At 39.5% G+C, this 23,377-nt stretch overlaps 1 protein-coding gene across 3 annotated transcripts in view; it reads left to right on the forward strand.

Annotated features, from left to right (window-relative positions):
* The window catches only part of SIK3 (SIK family kinase 3), a 246,893-nt gene that overhangs the window by 202,872 nt on the left and 20,644 nt on the right, over nucleotides 1-23,377 (forward strand). Inside the window, exons 7-15 of one of the 3 annotated variants that reach the window (XM_081272989.1) lie at nucleotides 12,173-12,291; nucleotides 12,845-12,955; nucleotides 13,211-13,354; nucleotides 13,749-13,826; nucleotides 13,936-14,045; nucleotides 15,395-15,548; nucleotides 15,907-16,062; nucleotides 19,754-19,824; nucleotides 21,995-22,138. In XM_081272989.1, coding sequence (XP_081129115.1) covers nucleotides 12,173-12,291; nucleotides 12,845-12,955; nucleotides 13,211-13,354; nucleotides 13,749-13,826; nucleotides 13,936-14,045; nucleotides 15,395-15,548; nucleotides 15,907-16,062; nucleotides 19,754-19,824; nucleotides 21,995-22,138 — 1,087 coding nt within the window. The remainder of the gene's footprint in view (nucleotides 1-12,172; nucleotides 12,292-12,844; nucleotides 12,956-13,210; nucleotides 13,355-13,748; nucleotides 13,827-13,935; nucleotides 14,046-15,394; nucleotides 15,549-15,906; nucleotides 16,063-19,753; nucleotides 19,825-21,994; nucleotides 22,139-23,377) is intronic. The other 2 variants (XM_081272991.1, XM_081272990.1) reach the window with 2 other exon arrangements.

Consider the following 23,377-nt stretch of genomic DNA (forward strand, 5'->3'; position numbering starts at 1 on the left):
ATTTTTTATATGGTGCTGAGGTTTGACCAACGTTTTTTTCTATAACTCTGCTTTTTCTTCAGAGCATTTGTCATGACCTAACAGTATATATTGTCTCTTACCTCTGACCTCCAGTATCACTTGACTGTACTAAGCTTTTGTATTTTGTTGACTGCTAGGTTCTCAGAGTTTAGGATAGTGACTGAGTTCTAGTAGGCACTCATAAGTATTTATTAAATGAATGAATTAATGCACAGGTTTGTTAAAATGTTGACTAAAAAAGCTCTTTCAGAGGGATATGCTTATTCAAATAATAATATCAACAGTAGTATCAAGAAATTAGCCAGGTGTGGTGGAACACACCTGTAATCCCAGTGATTGGGGAGGCTGAGGCAGGAGGATCTCGAGTTTAAAGCTAGCCTCAGCAAAAGTGAGGTGCTGAGCAACTCAGTGAGACCTGTCTCTAAATAAAATACAAAATAGAGCTGGGGATGTGGCTCAGTGGTCAAGTGCCCCTGAGTTCAATTCCTGGTACCCCCCATATATATAGTATTTCTTTAGAGTTTTAGAGTTTATCACATATTTTCTTATACTTGATCTAATTTGAGCAACATAACTATAGCATATATTATTTTATCATTTTGCCGATAAAGTTTAGGAAGCTGAAGTTTAAAGAAATTAGTTGACTTCCCTAAGGCCACATAGGTAATAAGTAACTTAGTCATTACTTAAATTCAGTGTTTGTTCTGCTACACCACACTATTGCAAAAAAGGGCAAGATAAATAAACCACTTCCTCTGCTTTTCCAATGTCCACAGTATTTCCTGCGAGCAACTTGAATCTCCTCTACTCTCCACCCCCACACCCTCAGATCATGGCAAAATATTCTTGCTGAAGCCTTAGCAGAGCTGGCTTTAGAGAGTGGATCCTGGTAAACAGCTAGCCATGCTGTCAACCCCACTGTCTATTAGTGCTTAGACATAAACCATATTACATTAAGTACTTAGAAAGAACTAATATTTATAATATAAGTTAGTGTGAAAGCTTAAAGACTCAAGAGAAAGCCCACCTGATTATCCTAAATGTAGTCACTCTTTTATCTCAGACAAGTAATTCCCTAACTGGGAACAAAGATTTTTGTTAAGATTAAGTAGAGAAAACAAACCAGTCTAGGAAATGAATTAACATTTTTATATTGCTATATTACCATTATGATCTCTCCTGCCCCCGAATGTACATGCACTTGGTGTTGCCTTGAATCCTAGGACCCATCAGAAGGTACTGTCAAAAGGAGAGGAGAACATGAATTCCTAAGATTATTCATTCTTTTCTTAACTGAGATACCCTTCCAATACCATGAGGTTTCAAGTTCATGTGAAGGAAGCCCAGAGACTGCTGAGTCCTCTTCCTGTTAACAGCGACTGTTTCTGGGCATGGTTGTGCCTTGCTAGACTTGAGAGTTAATTCTTCTTGTGGAGGTAAGAGCCTGTCAGGTGTGCTGTCACTGTTCTACAGATTATGGGTTGAGGGAAGTCCTTAAGAACAAGATCTCTTCTTAAGTTGTTATCATAGACTTGAGCTGAATTTGTCCATTTTTCTGCTAGAAACAAAGCTGGTATAGTTTTCTAAATTAACACTTGAGAGACAGGGAGGAAAGGCTATATCATCTAGCTGCTTCTATCCAAGTTAAATTCCAGAGTATCCAGCTATATGGGATACCATGCTCAATAATGGATATGGTTAATTCAAGAATTCTAAGCTTCTCTTTATTGTCAGCAATGTGTGGAATGAAGTATCTTCACAATTAGAAGTTTTTATGCCTGGTCTCATTTGTTTGACACAAGCTTCCTGTGGTAGGGGTCCTGAGACGTGCTAAAGATGTATGCTTTCAACTTAGAATGACAATGCTACAAATTTATAAGATGATTTATTGAAAGCTGAATTGACTTCACACCACGTAGTCTTAAAATTATTTGGAGTTCTTCCTCCCTTCCCTGCTAGAATGTCAGCCCCTTGATAGCAGTACTGTTTTGCACATTAATGCCTTACATAAAACTTTAAAAAGCCCCCAGTAGGGTATAAATTTGCAGTAAATATTTTTGAATAAAAAAACTAAATTACTACTGAGTCACTTATGTTAAATCACTTATGTTAAACTTTTGTATTATATGATTAAAGTGATAGGTAACTCACTTGGTTTTATGTGCTTTTGTTATCTGAGTTATTGTATCGGTGATCAGGTCAAGTGACTTCTAGTTTTTAAAGGTGTTTTGGCCTTCTGAAGAGTTGACTTTCTGTGTCTCATACAAAACAAAATCAGTCAGACTATTTTGGGGTTAAACTTATCAGAGCATCCCAGAAAGTATCCCTTAGGAAAATCCCCAAGCCAAATTATACAAGAATTATCTAGGTGGTATAAAGTCCATTCAGCCTTCAAGAAATCATCTTTAAATTTGTAGCACTGTCATTATAACTTGAAAATGTACATTTTCCTGAGATATCATAGAAGATGAGACAAATGTGCCTAACCACATGTGTCAGCAGATGCTTTTTTCTGACTCCCCCTCCCACCAGTGGAAGACAATAACAAATATTTTGGGTATCAAATTCATTCAGTAACAGCATATTTTGAAAAAACTCTGGGATTCCTACTTATCAAAGTCTAGTTTGCCTTATTCTCCTAGCAACATAGTAAGATCATTTATTTAACTGAAGGAAAATTAATTTACAATGAAGAAAACTGCAGTGTTAGTGAGTGCATAGAAATCTCTTGTGGACAATATTTTTGAGTCCTTATTGATTAGACTTCATTGTGACTTAATTAGTTGTAATACTGCATAAGCATTTTATCACTGGGAATGCAAGACCCAGGCTTACATAATGGTTCTGATGGAGAATGTACCCTGCAGCTACTGCCAAAAAGCTTCCACTTACAAGCAAACAACTCTGCCCTGATCGGCTTACTCATCAAGAACCACACAGCATCTTTCTTTGCTAATGCCACTTTGTTTAGAGAGAATGAGGCAGGGGATTAAAGCAGCTCACCCACCCATGCCAACACACTAAGGGGCACAGAGCCCTCAGAGCAGTTCTTTCATACCTTTCAAGGTGTACTTCACTGCCAGGGAGAAAATCATGTTGCCTTCATGTCAGTGAATGCAGAAAACAGGAGTGATGTCAGAAAAGAAGCTAGTGTAAAGCAGGTCTCCTGTAGCCATCCCTTTAACACCCACCTACCATTGTAGAAAACCAGGGCCTAAATGTTGATACTGCCCTATTTATTATTCATCTTTTCAGGCAAACTGTCTCCTTGCTATGGCAACCCTATGTAGAAAAACAGAGAAAGGAAGTTCTAAGTAGAAGGACTCCAGAGGTTTGGATAACAACATTTACTGAATACTTTCCATGTGCCAGGCACTGTTGCACTAACTACTTAAAGCTCAAAACAATGCTATAGTGTAGGCTATTATGTAAAGTAGGCAATATGATGGGTCATTTGATGGACAAGAAAATTAGAACATGATAAGTTTAACTAACATGCCTAAGATCACACATCTAATAAGTGGCAGGGCTGGGATTTGAACAATGACAGTTTGACTTCAGAAACCATCCAACCATCTTTGATTGTATTTTGGTTCTCACTAAATACATATCTGGCAAGTTATTCCAAGTATCAAGAGAGTCCTGAAATGGATATCTTTGTCTAAGTACATCTGGATAATCTATCAAAGGAAGTGCTAATTACTAGCAAATACTGAGTGTTGGACCCTGGAGTAAAACTGAGCTAGAATTTTGTTCTACTATAATGATTGATGTTAGGACTCAGGAAAAAAAAAAAAAAAACTTTTACTGTAAGCAGCAAGCCTTGGTAAATGTGAAGCAAAATGGACAGGCTTCAGCACAGTAGTGTAGCAAACAAGGGTCTTTTCAGCTTGGACTGGATTTCAGTGTGGGCATCTCCAGCCTTAAGCAGGGTCTCTTGATTTCTGAATCTTAATTATGGGAGCATCACAACCACCAAAAAAACCTGACTGACAATAAGGAAATTGAGGGCTGCAGGTACAACTTGGTGGTAGAGCATTAACTCCTAGTGTGTACCAGGTCCTGGGCTTGATCCCCAGCACCAAAAGAAAAAAAGAAGGAAACTTTTAAGAAATAGTTATTATTTTTCTAATAAATAGACATGTAGGTCAAACACTATTTTCTTCATAGTCTATCTTGTATTGAAAGAACCCTCTCGGGCTGGGGATGTGGCTCAAGTGGTAGCGCGCTCGCCTGGCATGCGTGCGGCCCAGGTTCGATCCTCAGCACCACATACAAACAAAGATGTTGTGCCCGCCGATAACTAAAAATAAATAAATATTAAAAAAAAAAGAAAGAACCCTCTCAACATCAGTGTATTGATTCCTAATACAAACTTTTCTTACTAACTGCATCTCTGTTAGCTAAATTGTTCCAGTCCATCTCCCTGTGGCCTCTATGTTCAGTAATCAAAAGTGTCTCACAAGTTTTAAAGCTGTAAGGAACTTTTTTTCTATTCCAGAATATTCTGATTACATTACAGAAACCAGTGACATATTTGTATTTATTTGAGGAGATTTGTATTTAATTCGAAGAACTCTCCTGTACAGCCTAAATGCTACTCCTTGCTGGCATACAGTTGGTAATTAATAAATGCTTATTGGTTGAAAAAAGAAGCAGAAAAAGGTCCTTGAAGAAGGTCCTTGACTTTTTTAAAAAAAGAAAAATCAAGAATGCTACACTTTCTAATATGATCACTATCTCACTGTTGGAATAGCATTTTAGAAATTTGCCAACATGTTCCAGTATGGGACTTCTGTTTTTCTATCCAGAACAACTGAAAGCAAATGGTTTCAAAGCAACATTTTTCCTCTCTATTTTCTTGTGTTAGAGGAACTAATCTCAGTGCTTATTTTTATTTATTTATTTATTTATTTATTTTGAGAGAGAGAGAGAGAGAGGGAGAGAGAATTTTTTTAATATTTATTTTTTAGTTTTCGGCGGACACAACATCTTTGTTTGTATGTGGTGCTGAGGATTGAACCCAGGCCACACGCATGCCAGGCGAGCGCACTACCGCTTGAGCCACATCCCCAGCCCACAAAATTTAATTTATAAAGTAAAAGTATTCAGATTCTATAACACTTGCTTTTGATATATGCATTTACTTGTTTTTTCCACAACATTATTGTTCTAGGAGTATCTAATGTTACAAAATTTCTTTGCAACAACAACAAACCCCCTGTATTTTGAATGATATATATTTAACATTTATGTAGACTGAATGTGTCTATAAACTGGCACAGTGTATGTTGTTTATACATACCAATGTCTTATTTGAAGACCATTTGTCTATTAAGTGTTTAGATTTTTAAAAAGTGACCATGGGAAATAGATTTCACCCTAGTTGGTAGTTGACAGTGAAAGAGTTCCCTTAGGCATATTAATAAAATGTCATTTTTAGAGCGCATTCCAGAGGCAGAGTGAGGATTCCTAACTCTGGCCAGCTTCTTATCAAAAGAAGGTATTTGGCCAAAAACAAATAATCAAACAAAAATCCCACTATTTTTATTGATTTACCTTTAAATTATTTCCGTAGGGACCATGACATTGCAAGATGGTCACACTACTTTGGCCACGATTCTGAAAGTATCAGGATATTATGACATACTTTTATTTTCCTTTCACGAAGAAAAACATTATATTATGTGTGTGGTTTTCCTTTTTGGAAAAGGTAGACAGAATTAAAAAGCAGCTGTGAGTCACGAGCATTTGTAAATCCAGACAATATGAAGTAAGGGGATAGACTCTTACTTGCCAAAGCCATCTGCTCTGTCCTGAGAGTGTCATTGCAGACTATTCAGTCATGTTCTGTCTGCTGTGATACTATCAGTTCTTGCCCATTCCCCCTTTTGAGCTGGATAATGTGAATGAAAACAGAAGCAAGCAACATATTGCCTAGTACCCTTGGCTAAGGATAAGACTTTAATGCCATTTAACTGTTAACCATCTTAAGATGGTAAAGACTTTAATGCTATTTAACTGTTTACAATTTTTTTAATAAAGTTCTTCATTTTCCATGGAAACAGATGTTTTAGAAATTTAACAGCCAATTAATTTGTTTCCTCTTTGGATTTTGGGATTTAGAAAAATAGAGCCCTCTTTGAAACTTGAATTGCTCTAAAAGTAATTCATTGCTAAGAAAAAAACATTATTTAAAAATGTGCTAAAATTATCAAAAATAAAGAACTGTTGGGCCGACTTCTCTGGAATTACCTTTGAACTTACCTAGTATTGACAGGAAAGTGCTTGTGAGAAACTAGACTATATACTTTCTCTCACCACCTGTAGGAAGCATGAATTTCCTGAGTAATTATTTCTTCCTTGCAATCTTCCTTTGCCTTCTGGCATACAGATGGCTTCTGTTTCCACCAGCTCAAAGTAGCTTTATGTGGCCAAAAAGAATCTATGACTCAGTTCAGACCATTCCTCTGGCACAGAGCTGAAAATGATGGCTTTGCCTTGTCCTATACATTAGCATTGCCTGAGGGGTTTAAGGAACCGTGGCTTTCCCTCCTTCATAGGATCAGCCTAAAGATGTTGATAATCCAGTTCCCTAAATTTCTGCCTCAGCCTCTTCCTTGTCCGCAGTTGTTGACTGGGGATGACTGTTGTTGGTAGCCCTCTATCATAGTCTCCATTACCTGGCAACCGCCAGAGTATATGAAGTAAGGTTGCCCTCTGTTGTTTGGTTCTTACTAGTAAAATTACTAGTGGAATGACCCACACGCCCTTTGTTCTTATGTCTCTGCCTTCTTATTTCATTCAAATCGTTATTCCCCACACAAAGCTGTTTTCTAGCTAGTTCATAGTTTTCTGACCATCGATTGATTTAGCCCATTTGGTACTAAGTTAGCCTGTGAGTGATACCTATCGAGATTATATGCCGTTTGATATGTCAGAGGTGGGAATTAAACTGTTTTGATTTATTCTTATAAAAACATGCTACCTAGGGGCTGGGGTGTGGCTCAGCAGTAGGGTGCTCGCATACCACGTGCAAGGCCCTAGGTTCGATTCTCAGCACCACACAAAAACAAATAAACAAAATAGAGATATTGTGTCCAACTACAATTAAAAAAATAAATTTTAAAAAAATATGCTACCTAAAACACAAGTAATTAATGTATTTTAGGTACTATATAGGTTAAGAACTCTATGGAGTTCTGACTAGAATTTATATCCCGATTCTGCCTTTTATTATCTGATCAAGTTTTTCAACTCTGATTGTTAGTTTTTATGTCTATAAAATGCAAATAATAGTAATAGAGGTTGGTGTGTGAATTAACTTAAAGAGTTTAACACTCTATCATATAAGTGCTAAATAAATGTTAGTAATTTTGAATGATTTGCTCTAATCCTTCATTCCCTCCTTCCCTGTGTGTATTGTTTTCTGTGTATCTTTCACTCTTACTTTTTTAACATGCTAAAGGAACATTATGCTATAAGTCAAGTCCACAGGGTTTCTGGAAGAGATTTAGTTGCCAAGAATTGTTTAGGTTTCTTATATCATTGCTTCAGTGCAGCAGCTCTGCCCAAGTGCAGGCATCTCCTCAGGTGGTCACCCACTAATGTGAAGGGACGATTATTCTGTATAACTTTAGAAAAGATCACTGAGAACGTACCCCTGTGGGAGACGTTAAAAACCATCCAGTTACCTTTTTGGCCCCATGTAGTGCCACATCTAAATCTTAAGTGAAACGATAGTTTTCTGGTTATTTCAGCTTAAAGTGTGAAGCATGCCTATATTCTTATGGGTTTTAGGATATTGAAGTCGTTAGGGCCTCTTCCATGTCAGCTATCTTGGTAGTCACTGGGGATGCACACCTCTGTAAGCCACAGGGACCACCCTTGAAGGATTCTTAGTCTTCCTCAGATCTAAGGTTAGGAGCCCTTCTAATGGCATCTCAAATGCCAATCTCAACATTTCTAGTGAATGTAAGCTTACTACTACTTCATAGGACAAATGGTTCCCTTGTCACAGTCCGTGACTTGGAATTGGTGGTGGTGTGTCCAAGGAGTTCATCCTATCTACTTGTTTCTGGACTTACTTTTTCAAGTAAAATCTTACCCAGAACACTGATGTATAAAATAGGTAAAATTAGCTGTGCTACACGCGTGACCTTGCCTGCTGGACTGGCCCCTCCTCAGATCCTGATCATTAAAAAGATTCATTCTGGGCTGGGGTTGTAGCTCAGCGGTAGAGTGCTCACCTCGAATGTGGAAGGCACTGGGTTTTTCAGCACCATATAGAAATAAAATAAAGTTATTGTTTCCATCTACAACTAAAAAAATATTAAAAAAAAAAAAAGATTCTTCCTACAGCAAACCTGTGACTTCCTAATTATTCTAAATTCAAGCCCTTAGCACAGTACAAATCTACTTTGTTGTCATCTTTGTAAATGACCCTTCAGATATTGAAGGACACCCAGCATGCCCCTTCCTACCCACACCTTCTCTTCTCCAAGATAAATCAGCCTCGCTGCCTTCACCCTGTCTTCAGGTGGCATGTTTTCAAAGTTTAGTCAGGAAATTCTTTCTTAAGTTCCGTCTTTTACTACCTTAGAAACTTGAGGCAGAGTTTCTGTGAAACTGTCTTAGGTGAACTTAAAGTTGGTTTTTAATCCCTTACCATCTTCAATATTTTTGTCCCTCCTCAAGCCAAATACTTTCAACTTCTTTGAGAGATTTATTATCAAAGACAAAAAGAAAAAAAGATGTTTCCTTCTGAGCTGGAGTCACGCTGACAATCTTCATTCCCATTTTAGGACCCTGCCCATTACAGGAGCTCGCTCTCCTCACAGTCATCATGCCTGTCAGCACAGCAGGGCTCGCCTGCTCTGGGCATCCTCTAGTTAACATTATGTTGGCGTATCAAGTTTCATGGGCCCACAGTGATTTTCACTGCAGAGACCGCTTGGCGTCTTGTACAGAGCAGATGAAAGCAGCCTCCGAAGGGAAGCTGCTTTTCTGGCACACACAAGCAGAGCAGCATATTCCTGCATTGCCCAGAGTACTTCAGTTTCATTCAGCATCAAAGGCTCTGGCCTTTGGGAGGGAACAAGTGATGGGACCATTTTAGACATTAAAATAGAGTACTTGTTGGCATCTGAAAAGCTGATGTTTTACACCCTTTGATCTGAGGACCCATCATCTTTGCACTCTTTCAAATTGACTATCCTGTGATTGGCTGTGTTTTTAGGTTCAGGAACATTTATTTCCTTCATTTTTATCCTCTTTCCATAGTTTATATAGAACAGTATATTCAAATCTTCTTTAATAATTTCATGAGCTGTATAACACAGAGAAAGTACGAATTGATGATGCTACTCAAACATTCTGCATTTTGTCATATTTTACCATCTGTGCAGCAGATGAGAAGTGTTAGATTTTGTTCCTTTGGATATTATGTAGGGCAGACAAGATAAAAGCTCTTGTCCTTGAGGCATTGGCATCGTAACCAGCAGTTCTTGCTCTGGGACCTGTAGACATTTAGGGAAACTATGGCAAGCTTCTTTAACATTTTGAACAGTGAAAAATTACATGATGGTTTCTGTGTATAATTTCTTGGGCAGAATTTTCTGGACATTTTCAAAGGTATCCAAGCCAAATAATGATTAAGGACAACTAAATAGAGGTTTCAAGGTCCTCAAATTGAATGAGATATATAGATAGATAGATAGATAGAAAGATAGATAGATTGATTTTCATTAGGACTTGTTGTGGCAGTTTTTTGTTTTGCTTTGTTTTTAAGGAAATCGCCTTGAAAAAAAAAATCCCTGTTTTAACTCAAGCTTGTATCTGAATGTCATTTGGCCTTGGTCATCTCATTTTAAGCACTGGTGTGTGTGGAGATCAAAGGAAAACAAACGAGTGCCATCTAGAGGCCTTGACAACAACTTCCCAACTTTCAAAGAAGGCCTGGCCTTCTCCCTATGGAGGGGTCGTTAGCTTTAGCAACTTTCTAAATTAAGGACATTTTTTTCCCTTGTGTAATTACAGACCATAGACATGTCTGTCAGTGAAGCTACAGTTGTGCGATCTAGCCTTGCTACTCTGAAAACATAATTTTAATGAAGCTTAACATTTTAGATGACATTTACTCTTGTTTTAGAGGGATGCAGAAACTGTAGTCTTTTGGATCTCTACATGTGAATGTACTTTTAATCATACCACAAGAACAAATTGGTACCGATATAAAGTAATTTTGATTTAGGAACTTCTTTGTATTTTAAAGCTAGAGGATATTAAAAATTAAGAGTGATATAGCATGGTGTTTGCCAAATGCTGTGGAAATTGCAGAGTTGAATTTTCCCTGGAAAAATAGATCAACCAGAATTTATATCAACCTAAAAATGTATAACACGGTAATCAGGAGCACAGCTTCACATTACTTTACAACATTGAGTACATTAACTTTTCAAAATCATGTTTCTTCTTCATTTATAGATGGGGCTAATGAGAGTGTCTGATGTAAGGTTGTTGTAAAGATTCAGTGAAATATAAAACATTTCCACAAATAAAGTCTTATTTGATTAGGGTCAGAGTTAAATGCAATAAATACTTATTTGTGTATTCAGTAGATATTTATTCAACTCTCCTAGTAAGTGTAATAACCATTTTTGGTATTGGAGATTCAGTATGGCCATGGAAGTGAAAATGACTTATATTGTGGTAGGAGAGACATAAACAAGTAAATATATAAACAAGACAAGTTCACAAATCATTCGTGTGAAGAAAATTCATGAAATGTAATAAAGAGTGACTGGCAGCCTGCTTTAGAGTAGGTGGTAAGGGATGAGCTTTCCAAGGAACTGACATTTAAGCTTTTACCTGAATGACAAGATCTGAGAAGTAACCATTCGAGCTAAAGAAGGGAGCAAATGTAGAAGCCAGTGGGTGGGAGTGTGCAGAGCATGTGCAAAGACTAGGCAGGGGCCTCAGAAGCCCAGGACTTTGGATTTTCATTCTGAGGATTAAGGGAAGAGATTGTGGAGTTATATGCAAGGTAACAATAGGCCCAGAATTATGCTTCAGAAAAATTCCATTTGCTTCTCTATGGATCAAGCCTGGAAGCAGAAAAGACCAGTGAAGAGATTTGCAGGTGTCTAAATACACTGTAATGGTGGCTTGGATGAAGATGTTGAATTAATGGTTCAGGGATTTGGATCCACTATCAGCTCTTCTCTCTGCCTAATTTTTACCATTTCTAAAATGGGAATGATGATAATACATCCCTCTTAGGATTGCTATAGGATTAAATGAGATAATAACAACGTAAAATGCTTAGAAGAATGTGTTAATACTGCTACTGTATTATCACCTGCAACCTTTGTCATGGCTGCTACTCCTACATGATTTTCAGTAGCTCCAATTTGCAGATGAGAAAAATGAGAAATAGAAGATGGTTTTGAAATCTGAATATAGGTTTCTTGATTTTTTTTAACCTATTGTTTTTTTCTGCAGCGTAACCTATAGTATGTGTTCCCAGAGAAAAATATCTGTTGATCTGAATCGCTCACTCACAGCTTCGTTTTTATACCTGTGAATGTTTACATAACCTTGGAAAAAATTCTACATAAGCCTAGCTGAATCCCAGCGTATGGTAAAGAGGTTGTCTCTGCCTGTTCCTCTCTCCATGTATACCTTATACCATCATAAATGTTAAATTCCCTGAGTTTTGAAGAGTCATATTGTACAGCAAAACCCAAATCATTAAAATTTACCTAATAAAACACATACGGAAGATAGAACTGAATATTTTGAGAACCTGAGAGAAACTAAATCTCTTTAGAGGATATTCTTCTCTCCATTAATTGTATTAAATGGGGCCATACTTAATATAAATAAATTAAATCTGTGGATTATCCCCAGATTTTTCTGGTCAGACTTTCAGTGAAAGCATTTGCCATACTGTCACATCTTCACCTGTCTCTGCTTTGCCCACCCCTTTCTGGAGTAAGAAGTGTGATAGGTAAGAATCAAAGAAAAAGAGAGACAAAAATTAAAAGCAAGGAGCTTAAGAAGCTACCTGCTGGTCTTGCCTGTAAGTTCCTCAGATCCACTGGTGCCTGCCCCCACCAGAGACTGACGGCAGGCTGTTTGTCTGTTACAGAATGTGAGCACTTGATCCGTCACATGTTGGTGTTAGACCCAAATAAGCGCCTCTCTATGGAACAGATATGTAAGCACAAGTGGATGAAGATAGGAGATGCTGACCCCAACTTCGACAGGGTGAGCTGGCCATCTCTTGCCTTGGGGATCTCCTCTTAGAGCTACAGCAGTCTCTTTTGCATGTGATTGTAATCTGGACATGACCTGAAAAGATGGGTAGGCACAAGGTACAAACTGTTGGGTAATATTAAAGTAGCAAGGGAAGAAAACAAAGACTGTAAAAATCAGCCAAACTGCTGGAGAATGGTGAGACTGGTTCCCTACTGTTTTTTTTCCCAAATTTTAGTTTGTTTTTGGCTTTCAAGATACTGCAGCCCACAGTTTGGGAGTTCTCTTACCATAGGGATGTCTCCTTTCTCTTATCTTAGTGTGCTCAGTGGTTTCTGTAGCCTATCTTTTCAAAACCATTGTGACTATCCGAGGTACCCCAAGGAGCTCAGGAAACAGGGGGATCTTATCTGCTCATAGCCATTCACCAGAGATGTCTTGCTTAGACTCCGAGGCCAAAACACCCTCAGCTAGGGTGCATGGAACAGCTTGGTCATTGTATATGATATGCCACATGGAGGTGATTAATTGGGGATTTGACTGCTTGCATCTTTTCATGTTACAGTTAATAGCCGAATGCCAGCAACTGAAGGAAGAAAGGCAGATGGACCCTCTGAATGAGGATGTCCTCTTGGCCATGGAGGACATGGGACTAGACAAAGAGCGGACACTACAGGTATCTAGGAAGGAGTGGAGAACAAAGTGAGGTGTAGTAGTCCTTCCTCTATCCTGCATTTTCTATTCTTTCTCCTTCCTGAGAACTTGGGTCTCTTTGCTTTCCTCCTTTTTCTCTTCCTCTGCCCCTCCTGGGCCAGGGAAGGAAGGAAAGAAGGTGCTTTGGTCTTCTGATGTTATTATTGAAAGGGTTTTGGTCATTGACATGCCATTTCATCAGGGATTTTTACTTTTTTCCCCCCTTCTCTCTTGGTAGTCATTAAGATCAGATGCCTATGATCACTATAGTGCAATCTACAGCCTGCTGTGTGATCGACATAAGAGACATAAAACCCTGCGTCTCGGAGCACTTCCTAGCATGCCCCGAGCCATGGCATTTCAAGCACCAGTCAATATCCAGGTGGGCAATGTCTCCAGTGATCTAGTTCAGGACACGTAACACCAGGGGGTAAGGGTTAGCTGCTGCTCACCAACCCCAAGTCAAAGGAGTTTCCTGTTCTTCCATACTTCTGTCATCTCTTCCTTTGTCAGAGACCAATCAAGACTTGAACCTTTCTTTGACAGAGAGGATGGATGGTAACAATGATTGCTTTCTTCTTTTCTTTCTTTTTTTTTTTTTTTTTTAAGAAATAGCCAATCATTGGAATACTGTCCTCTCTAAAGAATGCTTACTTATTGTGACTTCTAAGGGCAGAGGAACCAAAGACTTTAGCAGTCAGGACTACTTTGAAAAGCTATCATTATTTCCCTCTAATGTTTAAGGTATTTGTGTATACTTATGTACTACTTCACAGGCGGAGCAGGCAGGTACCGCTATGAACATCAGCGTTCCCCAGGTGCAGCTGATCAACCCAGAGAACCAAATTGTGGAGGCAAGTAGCATCCTCTGATAGTTGCCAATGAAACCACTTTCTTTCCCATATCTACATTTCCTTTCCTTCCTTCCTATTTCTAATTGGTTGTGTTTCCCTCCCGCCTCAGCCGGATGGGGCAGTGAACTTGGACAGCGATGAGGGTGAAGAGCCTTCCCCTGAAGCACTTGTCCGCTATTTGTCAATGAGGAGGCACACAGTGGGTGTGGCTGACCCACGGTGAGTGTCTGGGCAACAGCCCTGCCAAGCACCAGGGCAGAGGATTCCTACCTGGCTTTTTCATGGCATGTTTTTTCTACTTTATGCTCTCTCCCAGATGAGATCTAAATTAAGTGGCTAAGATAAGTTTTAACCCTTAACACATCCTGGTAGATCAACATGGATTTAATTTAAAAATTGCGCAGTATCTGTGGGGCTCTAGTGGGCTGTTAGCAATCATCATGCCAGTTAATCACAGTACTTTGGTGAGGAGTGTGATGGTACCTTTGCCCACAAAGATTGAGGTCTTTGAATCTAAGTTACACAGAAATACCTCTTAAAATTCATCTAAATTTGACAGCTTTTAGAAACATTTGCCACATGTTATAATGCAAGACTCGTCTAGGAAGGGAGAACAAGTGATGTGATATATATCTGGACTGACTTATTTTTATATGTAAATGAACAAGAATTCAGAAACACACCAATTTCTCAAAAGTGTTTTCCCAAAGCTGTCTTTCACAGTGTTCCCTGATGCCCTCACTCTGGGGAAAAGGACTGAAGGCCAGCTCACTCCATTTTTGTTCTCAAGTTGAGAACCCTCAATATTAAAAATAGCCTACCTCTTTTATGAATATTTTCTTTGCTGAGTAGGAAAGAGAAGGTTGTAGCAAGAGTTCTGAGAGTTCAAGTAGGGGCAAAGCTGGTTTTCTTATAAATACCTCTTTTCTCTGAGTGAATTTCCAAAACTCCCATGCCTGCTGATTTGCTTGCTTTATGTTTCTTGTTCTCGGCTGATGATCAAACAGGCAATAAGGGGAACATTCTGTCCCCACACAGTGTGTCAGCTTCAAAGGGGTGGAGTCCTGGGTCGCTGTTAGTGCAAAGGTCTCTTATTTTAAAGTCTGCTGTAGAACCTACTGTTGCAGCATGACAGCCCTGTACATCCAGTACTTATCTGACCTGTCAGCACTGACAGGAGTAATTGCATTCTTTCTCTGGTGAATCAGTTGCTACTTCAGGCAACCATTGTCTTAGCAGTGGCTCATGTTCCCCAGAAACTTGCTGTTCACCTCCGAGCTTTTAAAACCCGACCTGGACTCGTGCCAGTGTTTCCTCTTGACTCAGAGCTGTTGGTTTTACTGAGTGGTCAATGAAAAATAGCGGTCCCCAGTCCCAGGAAGTAAAATGTCAGAATCAAATTCACACATTAGGCTTCTGCTTTGCTTTGGACTCTTGGAATAGAAATTGAGGAGAAAAGTAAAAAATAAAATAAACTCTATTAAATAACAGTATCATCAATTTGGGGATTTAAGTACCTCTGAGAAAGAATGTTAACCACATTTCTCTGTCTTCCTGTTTTCTGTCAGCACGGAAGTTATGGAAGATCTGCAGAAGCTCCTTCCTGGCTTTCCTGGAGTCACTCCTCAGGCTCCATTCCTGCAGGTGGCCCCTAACATGAACTTCATGCACAATCTGTTGCCCATGCAAAATTTGCAACCAACCGGGCAGCTTGAGTATAAGGTACTTTTGGTGTGGGAGAGGTATTGCCCCAGGAAAATAAATGAACTCCTGAGAGACTTTGAGGATTTGAGGATTTCTGTATAGAAAAGAATGGTCTCCTTTGTAAAGCAATTTGGGTGAGAGAGAGAGGATTTCTGTAGTCTACATCATGATTAAAGAATCATGAATGTAATGCATTCCACTATTGTCATGTATTAAATAAATAAATAAATAAATAAATAAATAAATAAATAAATAAATAGAAAGAAAAAGAAGAGCAAAAAAGAACCCTGTAATTTAAGTGGACTGGAATTCTGCTGTTTTTACCCCTCTTTCCCCCTATTTTACGAGTCAATCCTGCCCACTCTTCTGCTTGTAGGAGCAGTCTCTGTTACAGCCACCCACCCTACAGCTGCTGAATGGAATGGGCCCCCTTGGCCGGAGGGCATCAGATGGAGGAGCCAACATCCAACTGCATGCCCAGCAGCTGCTGAAGCGCCCACGGGGACCCTCCCCACTTGTCACCATGACACCAGTGAGTAGCAACACAGAACCCAGCTGATTTTCTCAGAGGCTTTTGATAAGAAGGTTGTGTACCTGAGGTTGGGAACCCAGGGCCCACCTAATTGTCTGAATTCCCTCTTTCTCCAAAATTTTGATGCTCAGTATATTCCCATTTTCTTCAGTCTAGTAGACTTTTCCAGTATTTATTCTTGATAATTCACCAAATCATTTCATTTCTGCTCAGAACCCTGCTCCTGGAAAGGCTCTTCCTCAACAGCTGCTTACAGGCACCCATGTTAAATATGGCCTTATTCCTGCAGCTTAGAGGCTTCTCACAGACAACTTTCCCCTGATGGACAGAAGGCAATTGAAATAAACAGCCCTCTTTGGAATTAATTGCTTTAAAAAAATTTTTAAATGGATCTTTTATTTATTTACATGCAGTGCTGAGGATCGAACCCAGTGCCTCACACATGCCACGCAAGTGCTTTACCACTGAGCCACAACTCCAGCCCAAATTAATTGCTTTTTTAGACAGGTTTCCAAAATTGCCATCTCAACTTCCTTTTTTCTTTTGATCTGCGTCATCTCAAATTTTGCTAGAACCTTGATTATTTGATTATTCAGCTTTGGCCTAGTCAATTGGTAGCTCTCAATCACACTGTTTTTTGTCTGGGGGGGTGTGTGGTACTACTGGGGATTGAACTCAGGGCCTTACACATGCTAGGCAAGTGCTCTACCATTGAGCTATACCCCCAGCCCTCTTTATAGTCGCCCAGGCTGGTCTCCAATTTCCAATCCTCCAGTCTCAGCCTCTAGAGTAACTGGGATCACAGGCATGTACCACTGTAACCAGCCACACTCTTTCTGTGACAACCACATTCAAAGATTTTTTTTTTCTCCTCTGAGTTCAGTTTATTTCTGGTTATTTTTCTCTCATAGGTCATTCATTCATTCATTTATTCATTTTCATCATACAATAAGATTGGGTACTAACTATATTCATAGTGCTTAAGTGACATTTTAGGGTAATGCTTCTCAAACTGTCTGTAGCTGGGGACTTTTTTGTACCAGGGATTGAACCCAGTGGTGCTTAACCACTGAGCAACATCCCTAGCCCTTTTTTGTATTTTATTTAGAGACAGGGTCTCATTGAGTTGCTTAGGACCTTGCTAAGTTGCTGAGGCTGGCTTTGAACTTGAGATCCTCTTGTTATAGCCTCAGCCTCCCAAGCCACTGGGATTATAGGCATGTGCTACCACACCTAGCTCAATAATTATTGAACTTGATAATTCACCAGATCATTTCATTTCTATTCAGAACCTTTTTTTTTAATTCTTCAATCCATTGTCAACTGATATCTTTGTAAAATACAGTAAAAGTGAATCACTAGAAAAATGAAATTTTAAAAACATAACAAAATACAGGGCTAATTTTTAAATTTAATTCAGTAGACAAAATTATACCATTAATTGTTATAAAGTCTCTAGCAACTTACTGTTTATACTTACTGTTTATATCTATACTTTCCTTATCATGGATTGGTAACAAAATACTTTATAGACTGGTATAAGTCCATTTACCAAACTTTCAGTTATCACTGCAGTCAAGAAAACAAAAGAATTACATATCATAGTTGTTGATGTAGTGAGTTTATGATATGGGAAAACAAGATGAACCTATGTGAAGTGTCTGAACAATAGAAACAGACCATGTGTGAATAGGTGCCAAAGTGAATAACATAGATTATTAGAGGGCAGAGATTATGCAGGGCAGGATCAATATTGGCTAGGAAGGGGTCAGGGACAGCTTTTTTGGGGTGGGATAACACTCTGTCCACTAGAACTGTTTCTGCCAAGGTCACTAACAAGCTCTTGTTGATAAATCCAGTGGGCATTTTTAATCTTTATCTTTTTGGATGTCCCAACTCCATTAGTCACTGTTGACCATTTTTTCCCTTGAACTATTTTCTTTTTTTGGCTTTTGTGCCAGCACACTCTTTGTTTTCCTCCTACCCCTCCTTTTCAGATTTCCTTTCTGCTTGTTCCTCGAAGTTGACAAAACCTCCAGAGTTTTATCTTAGACCCTGTTCCCATCTCACTTGACATACCCTCTGCATGATTTTGTTTACTCCCATAATTTCAGTTGCCATCTGATTCTCCACCCAGAACACTCTTCTGAGTTCTAAACATCTGTGTGTATGATTGCCTGTGGATAGCTATAGTTCATTATCTCACAAGTACTTAAATTTTAGTGAGCATGTCCCCAAATGAACTTAGCATGAATCTGTGAAACCTCTTCCTCCCCTTGCATGACAGTAAATGACACTGTCGTTCTCTTGGTTAGTTACACAGGCTAGGAACATGGATTTTCTCTTTAACTCTTCCCTTTCCCTTATTCCCTCTGTTAAATCAGTTGTCTAATGCCTGTGAATTAAAGATCTTCTCCTCCTGTTCGCCACCCTTTTCTTAATTCAGATCACTGTCACCCATTGCCTTGATTAACATGGTGGACTCCTAACTGGCTTCCTTGCTTCCAGTCATCTCCTGCTCCCTGCCACCAGCCCTTTTTACCCTGCAACTAAAGAGAGCTAATTTTTCAAGTACAAATCTTATGACATCATGCTCCTGCTTAAGTTCTTTAGTGATTCACCACTGCCCTTCTCAAAATAAACTTCTTTGTGTAGTATTCAAGGTCATTGTTACTTGTGACAGTGTCCCTCCCCTGCCTCAGCTATAGTCCCTTCCTGCCTGATTGTTCACTTTGCCCTTACAGAATTATCATAAAAGAACTGGAAACCCTGGAAGCATTCAAATGATGGAATTTTTTTAACAAGTTTTTTGTTTTGTAATTATCTTCCATTTTTAAAAAATGCTCTTTTGTGGTAAATAAACATGAGTTTTGCTCTAGTGGCTAAGGCATGGTAGAAGGATACGCAGCATTCCAGTCCTCAGGCAGATGGAGATAGGACTACAGTCATGCGTTGTAGTGGTTTTCATTTCACTTGCATGTTTTGGTGGGTAACAGCTATTTTAGGGCATTGAATCACAACTACACAATTATATGTTATATACAAAAATGTTCTCTAAAAACATCATTATGCTTTTCTGGAGTTAAGACATCGAAACACTGGAAATGACGTTAATATGAAACAACAGGTCAGTTCCTAGACTTGCTAGGTAAATAGTTTTCTTCTCTGTTTTCAGGCTGTCTAACAGCTCAGGCTTTCTCTTTTCTCTTAGTCTAGAAGACTTTTCCTCTTTTCTTAGTTAGGTCCTGTATATCCTTTAGGTCTAAGGTTACCTCCTCCAGAAAGCCTTCCATGATTCTCAAGGACCCCCTTCTGTTGAGTGTGGAGAACTTGGTCATGTTTTTTAATTGTTTGTTTGTCTCTGTCTTCCACTAGACTGTAAAATGAGGTCAAGGACTCTTGTCTGTAAATCTCACGTTTTATTCCGTAATATAGTAGGCATTCAGCTATTTGTTGAATAAATAAGTCAATGAATGAAGAGTAAGAGGAAGAAATCTGAATTAATATCACCTGAGCAAGGTAAAAATGGGAAAATGGTATATCAAAGTTCCATGTAACCCAGGTGTCCTAGAAGAGTATCATTAATGAGAAAGTTAACAGAAAATCTTGCTCCAAACCCGATTACTAGAATATCTAGAAACATTAGAGAATAAGCTGACATCTTGAGCTTTTCCTTCCTGTCTCTCTTCAGGCAGTGCCAGCAGTAACCCCTGTGGACGAGGAGAGCTCAGATGGGGAGCCAGATCAGGAAGCTGTGCAGAGGTAATGTGACATCTGGCAGTGCTTGCAGAACGTCCTTGGGCAGGCTCCCCCTGCAACCAACGAAAGGTCACCTCTGCCCAAGGAGGTGGTACAGTGCAGCTTCAACATTTGTGTGGTCTCTTTGCTCAAGCCAGATGGCATGTTCCTCCCCACATGGAAGTAACAGAAGACTACCCAGAAAATTTCATTTCTGTAAGCACCATTGGAAGTCCCCTAAGTGACAGCAATAACCATAAGAACTTTTTCTCTCCTCCCTCCTTCCTTCCTTGTCCCCTGCCTTCATATTTGCAACTCTGATAGTATTCACAAGGCACAAAGCCTGCTCCTACCTGCCAAGAACTGTTTACTGAAAAGGAATTGGAGATTTGGGATGACAGTGATCCTAGCTAGTCTGGCCATGGACCTCTGGCATGGACTCTTCCTTTCCAGGAGAATGAATGAATACCTCTTGTACTGTTTGCTGTGTGTTTCTTCCACTCCCTTGTACCAACAAAGAGATATTGAAAAAAAAATGTGATTTGGGCCAGGGACAGATGCAAATATCCATTGTTTGCAGAACCTTGTTGAGAGATGTCTAATTCACAGAAACGGCAGTGACCATCAGGCATGCTGTACTGTTCATTTGACCTCAGTCCCATTAGCCCGGGTCCTCAGCTCCATGCATGTCCCCTGGTGGGAGTTGTCTTTCTTATTTTCCGGGGAGGGGTTTCACCAGAATTCAGCATGTATTTTCCCAGAAATCCAGGTGTTCTTCAAGATTATATGTTTTCCCTTGAGGAAAGTTGAAATAAAATGGTTTTCGTGGGCTCTTGGGGAAACTTCGGGTGTCTTTATCAAATGGATATTAAATCACTGATGGCTTACTCTTTAGCAAGTTTACATACTGCTAATTATAGTCTGTTAACTGACTTTAGTTGAAATGGGCAAGGTAGATAAGAATGAAACAAGACCGGTTTTTCAGAACCTGATGGTTGCTGGCCAGGACTCTCTTCCCACTACCAGGAGCTCCGTATGAGAGCTGCTGTTCAAAATGAAGCTGGTCCCATGTGGAAAGAAAACCATATTGAACGGAGTTGTTAGGTGGGCCAGCTTCTTCTGCAGTTTATTCAATAGAAGGAAAAATGTGATGACTTTTTCCCCTCGATGCTGTTATTTCTGTAGTTTGCTGATAACAGGGTATGTAAGGTTGCAGACAAGCCCTGCTGGTGTCATGAAGAGATGACGAATGAAGAGGTTCACTGCCTTCCCATCTTAAAAGGGACAGCAATATTTTATTTTAGCTTCTTTGTTCTTGGACTTTACTTCCTTCAGCCCCACCTTCTTCCTTTAGACCAGCATTTTAAGGATTAATTTCCATCGGCTTTGATAGAATGGAAAGGAATAGAACTTCTCTTTTTCGTACCCAAGAAGAACCGCAGTGGTGTGGAAGCCATCCACCAGACAGAGGGGACTGGTATCTTGTGGGTGGTGCTGCCAAAGTGTGCGCCTAGAAAGTCTTCAGAGAAAAAGTCATCAGCTTGTAATTCTTGAGCTTTTGAAACGCTTTGGATTTCCTGCCTTGCCTTTCCTCTCCCCTTAAAAACAATTCTAAACACTCCACATGGTTTCATTTCTTCATCTTCTTCAGAATATGGGTCCACTTTTTCTTCTCCAATGATTAATCCCAGATCATGAGGGAAGAGGTAGTTCTGAAATTCATCCCTAAATAGAAGAGTCTGTTTTCTATGAACTCTAGGAAGAACAGCCTCAAAACCTGGGGTCTGTAGGACCAAGAAACATATCCTCCTTGGCTCATCTCTAAGAATAGGCCTTAGGGCTCATTTTCTCTGACTTGTATTTCAGAAATTTGGAGGGAAAAGAGAATGAAATTAACATGTAGAAAATAAATTCTTCTATTGAATGGAATTAAATAAGGAAAATTGATCTTCCTATCTTTGCGAGCTAGGTCTGCTTTCTCGCTTCTCTTCACTGAGTACTCTTAAGTTCAAACTTCAGTATTAAGCCAACTTTTGTTGGCCAGTTAGTCATCGACTCAGGAGTCTGTTTTTTGTGGAGCACCTTTTGAGCTCTGGCACTATTCCCTGAGTGCTTTGGATTAACTCTGTGCTTCTGATGGAGGAGTATTCCTGTCTGTCTTTTTTACTATGAAATGTGCTCCTGCTTGTTGCAGGTACTTGGCAAATAGGTCCAAAAGACATACACTGGCCATGACCAACCCTACAGCTGAGATCCCACCGGACCTACAACGGCAGCTAGGACAGCAGCCTTTCCGTTCCCGGGTCTGGCCTCCTCACCTGGTACCTGATCAGCATCGGTGAGTAGCCACATGACAGTGTGAGCTCCTTGAGGTTCGTGGACAGGTCCCTTCTGACTAGTCTCCCTTTGATGGTGACTATCTTTAAGTAGAAGCCATCTGTCATCCTGAACTCACATCTTCTCAGCTCCTTGCACTAAGTATTGCACATGGCAAAGGTTCTCTACTGGGCCTTGAAGCAATGCTAGGTTCTTCTTTCCAATTATCTTGCAGACCTTTTTATTGTCTGCAGCTGATTCCCATGACTCTAGATATTGACTCATAGATAAATTGAACTTGAGACCTTCAAGGAAGTGAAGCCCTCAGAAGGTCAACTGGAAATAAAAGGATTTATAGTAATATTTATAGTAATTCAGTAACCTTGATCTTTAATAATTTATCACCTTCAAAAGAGTAAGCACTTCATATCATGTTACCATTGAACAACAGGCTCGATATGGAGGAAGATACATCCCTTGTGCATGGTAGAGCAGGGAGGCAGCATCCTTTTGAGTGATGTGCTTGAGAAGTCATTCTTTGAGTGTTCAGATAGCAAAATCTTTTGCTAACTCTCTGTTAACATTTAGAGTTCATTCTCTTGAAGAAATAAAAATGAGTTCAACTTTCCTGACTAGGAAAACTTCATCAAACCCAAGTGAGCTTGAAAACAAAGGAGATGATACTTTGGTAGAGTAAGAAGATGATGATTGTCTTCTGTGAATACCTTGATGACAAAAAATCTTAGCCACTCCATTCTGAAGCTGTCCATATGCTGATAGGCCACACTTTCAAAGTTACCATCAATTGCTCAAGCATATTTTATTCGAGTCTTTTCAGGGGGACAGTGAAAAGCAATCTTAATTGGGAAGGTTGAGTAGCTGATACAGTCTAAGGAGATCCACTTTATGGCATGTTTTTATGAAATCTTGCAACCAGTGCACACTGCAAGCAGGATGCAGTGTATTTATGTACTAGTTACCCGTTTTGACATCATGTAATCAGCAGAGACAGGTGAACTCTGAGCAGACCGGGACTTAATTAGTGCCACGTTGGAACTCTGGAAGAAGAAAGATAAGCTTTTATAAATGGCTGTGAATAATTGAGCAAAAGTAGCTGTTAGGAATAACAAGAATGAAGATTTTCAACTAAAACTCTCATGACACAGATAGTCTTTTTCAAATGAAAATCTCTCAGGACCTGTGTGGCTGGCACACATTGAAGCACACTTCGAGGGATTTTGGAGAGCTGCCTCCACCGCCG

This window comes from Spermophilus citellus, assembly GCF_964194105.1.
Source record: "Spermophilus citellus genome assembly, chromosome: 2".
Taxonomy (NCBI): domain Eukaryota; kingdom Metazoa; phylum Chordata; class Mammalia; order Rodentia; family Sciuridae; genus Spermophilus; species Spermophilus citellus.